This window comes from Vairimorpha ceranae (genome assembly GCF_000988165.1).
Source record: "Vairimorpha ceranae strain PA08 1199 chromosome Unknown NODE_148, whole genome shotgun sequence".
Lineage (NCBI taxonomy): Eukaryota > Fungi > Microsporidia > Nosematidae > Vairimorpha > Vairimorpha ceranae.
In genome coordinates, this window is record NW_020169443.1 from 1 (window position 1) to 6692 (window position 6692).

Below are 6692 nucleotides of genomic sequence, written 5' to 3' on the forward strand. Positions count from 1 at the left end.
CTAAGAGATCATGTTTGTGCTTCTTTTACGTTTCTACTGTTCTTAGATTTTCTAATCCAGTAATCCCAATCTCTACAATTATTATTTACTTCGTTTTTTGTCTATTATATGTCAGACTTATTGTACTTAACATTGATTGCATTCTGCATCCTGGTATAAACTCTTATTTCTACGTCTGTAGAGCAATATGTTCTCGCACCAAATGATTTCGTATATTTATACCTTTTGTTAGGCTGTAAGTGCTGAAGATTTGTAGATGGATGCACCTCAATGCGTCGTCATGTTTTGCACATAATCGTGTGCCAACATTCTCTCGTGCTGAGTTGCCATGCAGTCAACAGTCTTTATTTTTTCGTTACAATGTGGACACATTTCATTATAAAATAAAAATATAATTATTTGTCGCAGTTTATTTGGACCCTCGACCATTCGAATCCCACCTTATTTGGACCCTACTGTGATTTTAATCCTTAGACATAGAAATAATTATAATGTATACATGAAATTAGTAATAATTTTGAAATGAACTAAATTTGTTATTTTATTTACAAGTACAGATTTTTTATATAATGTTTTTTTTTATTTTAATCCCTATGTTATGAATAGAATTGCATAACTTTGAAAGAGAAGAAATTATTGAGTTTATTATTAGCAACACAGTTTCTACTAGATTTCACACGCAAGATCAAAAAAAGTATTTTAAAAAAGAGCAAAAAAAATTTATATTGTTGAAGGAACGAGAGAATTTAAGTTTAAACTAGGAAATGATCGATATATAAAATTTTTTATTTTAGAAAAGATGTAAAAAATATCAAATTAGATTGATTCATGTTAGTAATAAACATGCGGTTTGAGACAGACGATATAATCCACGTGAATCAATAATATATGCAGTTTTGAGATAAAGTTTCTGAAATGCTGAATTCTTGTGAAATTTTTCAGTCGCGAAAGAGGTGATTACAGACATTTTAAAAGACTTATTCTTGGCAGATTTTCCTAAGAACGACATATTCCCGATCTAACAGATTTTGAGTATTATAGAGAAGTAAATGATGGGTATATGTTTATACTTGTCGTTATAGACTCATTTTCTAAGTTTATGTAGACAGTTCCTTTTGAGTAAAAGTCGCTTCATCTGTAATTTCTGCAATTAGATATATTTTTATGCCAATTGGGCTCTGTTTTCATTTACATACATATAATGGAAGAGAATTTTGAATGATTCCATGTCTAATATGCTTTCTGCTTTTGATGTAAGACATGTTAGTAGTGTTCCAGATATCTTTAGATCCGGGGACAATTAGAAAGAGCCAACCAAACAATAAAATGGATGATTGGTGGTTCTATTCTAATGACAATCAATGCGCCAGGTAGATAATTGTTGGTGAAAGAAGATGTAATTTATTCTTATAATAGACTTTGTCACTCTACAACGTCTAATACACTGTTTTATTTAATGTTCGGTTTAAGTATAAAGGAGTTGATGGCTAACAAACAAATGGATTTTATACTTTTAACAGTTAACAATTCTAACAGTGATTAAAAATTGAACGTATATAAGATAAAATATTTATTAGATATGTTATATTTTATAATTTGGATAATTTAGTTCCAGAATTTATAGAAGAACAAGAGCTAGACAACATGACTGTTGATAATTCTATGGAAAATTTGGTTATGCGTGAAAACTAAGAATATCTACAAAATAAGCTGCAGATCGTATGATTGAAAGAATTAGGTGGCAAAATGATTTTCTTCCTTATAATTTAAATAAAAAGTCCTAATTAGGCCAGACGTTGACAATAATATCTAAACAAGAAGAATGACACCTCGTGATATTATAATACTATAGTTATATTATTGTGGAAATATTGTAATTTAGTAGGATAAAGTTGGCTGCAGATTACAACAATTCGATAATTATTGAAGAAATTGATATTATTAGATTAAAAAAAATAAGAAGTTAATTAAAAGCTTAACTAAATACTTTTAATTTTAATATACTTTTTTTTATTTTTTAAAAAATACACAATCTCTAATTATTTTATAAAGTAAACAATCTTTAATATCTTAAGTTTAACAGCGTAAAATATAAAAAAAAGTATAAAGAACTTTTTCTTCACACCCTCTTGTATTTGATCTAGCAGAAAAAGTATTATAAAATTTTAATCTGTAATCAGAATGGGCGGGGTCTTCATCTGACTGTGACATTTATTAAAAAAAATATTTATGTATGCTTTTTTATTACTTTTCATGTTTATAATAAAATATACGTGATTGGTATGCCCAATCACAAATTCTTGACTTTAAACACTTTTCTTATAAATTTTTATAAATTCAATCTATTCTTAAATTTCAAAATTTTGTCATTGTCTTTTTCACTGGTGTTTTTCGTTTTATCTTCTTATTTCAAAATTTTTATTTTTGCAAAAATATATTTTTTTATCTGAAACTTATTATAAAAATTTAACAACAAAAAAATTAAATTAAAAAAACATTGGCTTAAACGATTAATTATAACTAGGCTTTATTTTGTAAGAATATATGTTTTTGTCACTGCAACACTATTATTGTTTTAAAATGCCTTCAAATGTCTTTTATACGTTTTATAATTATTGTAGCTTTTCTTAAAGTTAATTGAATAATTCTTTTTATCTAAATTTGAAAAATTATGATGATTTTGTATTTACAAAAAATATTTAAAGTATGTGGATGTAAAAGTTATAAATTATTACAAAGTATTGCGTCAAGATAATCTATATAGTAATTACAACACTAAAACCTTCCAAATTTTATTTATTTGAAATATACCAGATTTATAAAAAATTTAGTAAAAGATATTATAAAAGATTGATTTTGATTGTTAAGTTTAAAATTCTTAAAGTCCGTCAAATATCACGATAAAAAAAACTAATTAACAGTTATATTTATATAACAGATAGATCGTAATAAATTTTAAACTTAAAAAATTGTATATTTTAGTTCCGAGTTTACATTATTTTCTATATATTTTTTTAACTCATAAAAATTATAATTTTTGATAAAAGTAATTTTTTTAATGATAATTGTAAATTAAAATCTTTGTAAATATACAGCCCTTATAATGTTTAATTGCTATATTATTTTTATTTATTTGACAAAAGCATATTCAAATATCAATATTGATAATCAAAGAACACATCAAATATACAGAGCAACGATAGAATCTTACCATAGATATTTATTGACTGAAAGTAATAATTCCGGAGAAACATCATCCATGCAACCAATGTTAGCAATTGTACTTCAAAACTTTTTTAATAATGATTTCTTTAGATTAGAAGATTCTGTGTTAATGCTAATTCATAAAATAAATTTTGAAGCCGTTTCTGTTATTAATCATGAAGATGAGGTACCATTTAATATATTGTATTTGTTAAAAGAAATTACAAAGGAAGAAGTTTTGTCTGAAGATCTGTTTTCTGAACTAGATAAAAATGTTGAAAAAATTTGTCAAGTAGCAAACAAAATTTTTTCTTATTTAAAACCAGATGAGAAAGAGGTTAATGTTATACAAAACATCATGTTTGTTATTTTACAGTTTGAAAAAAAAATTACTGATTTAGATATTAATAGGTTTCTATATAGAATCAATGAACTTTTAACTGCAAATAATTGTAACAGAAGAAAAAAAAGTTTAGGCCAAATCGCAATAATATTATTTATAGACCTCATCAAAGTACTTTGTATTTTTTTGATCAATTGCTTTTCGCTATAATAGGTAAAGAAAAATCAAGCATTCGTTTTAGTCCTTTTAAAAAAGTTGGAATTTATCTTATTGAAGATAATTTAATATCAAAAACTTTCAAGCCATTGAAATTGCTTAATTTTCATAAAATTGTTTTTGAAAAAATTACAACTGAAGTTTCATGCTTAAACACTTACGATAATAAGTTGCTAACTTTTGTTTACATTTATTTACTAAAATTTGTTTCAGAAATTACTTTGTTATGGTGTGATTGTTCTGTAGTTGAGTCAAAACAAATGAAAATAGTTTGTAAGTTTTATTTTTCTAATTTTATAAACTTTGACATAAATTATCCAGCTTATCTAAGAGATTGTACATACAAATATTATAGATCTACATATTTTATAAAATCTATAGAGTTGCAAATCTTAAAAAAAGAATTTAACAATGTACGTAAACAGGCTCTATATTCATCTGCAGAGGATGTTTTTTTAAATGAATGCAAATGTATATGGGATAAATTGATAAGTGCTTCTTCTTGTTTTCTGCCTAAATATTTTTCACAGAATAAATATTACAAATATATATTTGGTGATAAAACTGGAGTAAGAAACATAGAAAATGAAGCCCAGAGTAAAAATTTTGAAAATGAAGTCCCTAGATTTGATAAAAAATTATTTTTAAAATACGAAAATGATTTGGAATTTACTAAAAATTTTGATCTAGATAAATATATTAAATTAAATATTAGGTGTATTACACCATATTCATTGAAAGATTGGAAAAAGATAATATCAAACATTAAAAGTATTAAAGAATTTAACAAAGCACTAAATGACAATATTATATACGATTATAATTACATACAAAAATATACAAAACATCAAGAGAAATGTTACAAGCTAGAATTAGAATTATTAAAAATACAAAAATTATATTCTAATTTGCCAAATATTATTATAGACTATAAAATTTTTTGGCCTAAAGCGGATTTAAAAAAGCAATTTAAAATTCTTTTAAAAGAATTTTTTGTTCTTTTAGAAGACACTAATGAACTTGAAAAAGACTATACAAAAGTTTATAAAAATAAACCCAGTGAAAAAATCAATGAAATGTACATGAAAAACTATTATGACTATAATTCCAAAAATGATGTATTACAATGGGCTTTCTGTAATATAATTATAAATAATAATATTTCTGATGATGAAATATTTGATGAAGTGTTTTATACATTAGTTTTAGATAACAACTTTGAAATGCCCATTAATGAAACCCAAGTAAAAAGATTTTTTAAATATCTTAAACGTCTTACGACCTTCCATGTTTTGCGTCAAAAGACAATCAAACTTTATGCATACAGACAATTTTTAACATTTCATTTAAATGTCGGCTCTTAGCAGGTGTATTTAACTAATTAAAACAGTCCTATTTGAGAGAAGAACTATTCTTTACTTTTAGCAAGATACAATTTTTTGTATGTTTTATTGTATTTTGCCTTATCAGTAATTTCTTGATGTTTAAAAGGATAGAAATGAAATTACATGTGTAAATTAAAATTTTTAAAGAAGATAATATTGTCCGTTAGCATTAAATATACAAAAAAAATCAACATATCTTTTTTTTACTAACTAGTTTTTTTATTTTAATGACAAAAATTTTGCTTACTATATAACTTATTAAATTGTTTGATTTTAGAAATATTTTTAAATATTATTCTTTTGAAAGTTTAAACATTGTATTACAGATCTTATATACGACAATAATCAGTTAATTTAAATATAGTACAATGTTCTACAGATATAAATTATATAACAATTTCTGCTTTATAGAAAATCTTGTAAAAAATGTTATCAATATATATAAAAAGTTTGAATTTGAGCATGTTTTTATTTTTTAGCCCCTCTTTTTTTAAAATTCTTTGTATTTTTCAAATACAAGTAGCATAAGTGTAGGGTTTATTTTTTTAAGAACAGCACAGTGTTTTCGTTCATTTTCCCTTGCTTTTATTTGGTTAAATTAATCTTATATAAGGTGTATATAGCAAATTTTAATTTATAATAAAGAAAAGTCATTTTGTAATATAAATTAATGAGTACAGGCATGAAGTTGCATCATACAAAACAAATGTAAGAACACACATTATTTTGATCCCGTTAAAAACGGGATAGCGTAAGCTAGTCTAACTATATAAAAAGTTTGAATCTGAATATCTATTTATTTTTTAACCCTTCTTTTTAAGAAATTTGTAAAATTCTCTGTATTTTTTTTTAAGAACGAGTAGCATAAGTGTAGGCTTTATTTTTCTAAGCACAAAACGGTGTTTTTGTGCATTTTTCTTGCTTTTATTTAGTTATTATAATCTTATACAAGATGTCTTTAGCAAATTTTAATTTATAATAAAAAACGTCAGTTTGTCATTAAAAATAATAAGTATACTCATGAAGGCGTATTAAATCCATTAAAAAGAAAGAACACACATTAAATTTATGCTCCCGTTTTAAACGGGATGGCGCAAGCTAGTCAATATATATAAAAAGTTTGAATTTGAACATTTTTTTATTTTTTAACCCTTCTTTTTTAAAAATTTAAAAATTCTTTGTATTTTTTATTAGAACTCAGTAGCATAAGTTTTATGTTTATTTTTCTAGCACCGAACGGTGTTTTTGTGCATTTTCCCTTGCTTTTATTTAGATATTAGTTTTATACAGGTTTATATAGCAAATTTTAATTTATAATAAAAAAGCCATTTTGTAATTAAAAATAATAAGTATACGCATAAAGGCTCATTTAATTCATTTAAAATAAATGAATTCATAATATTTGTGATCCCGTTTCAAACGGGATAGCGCAAGCTAGTCTGTATATATAAAAAGTTTGAATCTAAGCATTTTTTTATTTTTTAACCCTTTTTTTTAGAAATTTGTAAAATTCTGTTTTAATTTTTTATTTTAAAGCATTACAC

The 6692-nt window shown here is 24.1% G+C and overlaps 5 protein-coding genes across 5 annotated transcripts; 2 read left to right on the plus strand and 3 right to left on the minus strand.

Moving 5' to 3' along the window:
- Positions 1-267: 267 nt before the first annotated feature.
- AAJ76_148000429 (hypothetical protein) lies at positions 268-429 on the minus strand (the record flags this gene model as incomplete). Its single annotated transcript, XM_024474073.1, has 1 exon — positions 268-429. The coding sequence occupies one exon, from the start codon at positions 427-429 to the stop codon at positions 268-270; it is 162 nt and encodes a 53-aa protein (XP_024329731.1).
- Positions 430-826: 397 nt separating this feature from the next.
- AAJ76_1480001009 (hypothetical protein) lies at positions 827-1009 on the minus strand (the record flags this gene model as incomplete). Its single annotated transcript, XM_024474069.1, has 1 exon — positions 827-1009. One exon carries the CDS (start codon positions 1007-1009, stop codon positions 827-829), a length of 183 nt encoding a protein of 60 aa, XP_024329732.1.
- A 1067-nt stretch (positions 1010-2076) lies between these two features.
- Positions 2077-2211, minus strand: AAJ76_1480002211 (hypothetical protein; the record flags this gene model as incomplete). The annotated part of the gene is made up of 1 exon (XM_024474070.1): positions 2077-2211. The coding sequence occupies one exon, from the start codon at positions 2209-2211 to the stop codon at positions 2077-2079; it is 135 nt and encodes a 44-aa protein (XP_024329733.1).
- An 892-nt stretch (positions 2212-3103) lies between these two features.
- Positions 3104-3757, plus strand: AAJ76_1480003104 (hypothetical protein; the record flags this gene model as incomplete). Its single annotated transcript, XM_024474071.1, has 1 exon — positions 3104-3757. One exon carries the CDS (start codon positions 3104-3106, stop codon positions 3755-3757), a length of 654 nt encoding a protein of 217 aa, XP_024329734.1.
- A 266-nt stretch (positions 3758-4023) lies between these two features.
- On the plus strand, positions 4024-5127 carry AAJ76_1480004024 (hypothetical protein; the record flags this gene model as incomplete). The annotated part of the gene is made up of 1 exon (XM_024474072.1): positions 4024-5127. The coding sequence occupies one exon, from the start codon at positions 4024-4026 to the stop codon at positions 5125-5127; it is 1104 nt and encodes a 367-aa protein (XP_024329735.1).
- Positions 5128-6692: the final 1565 nt, after the last annotated feature.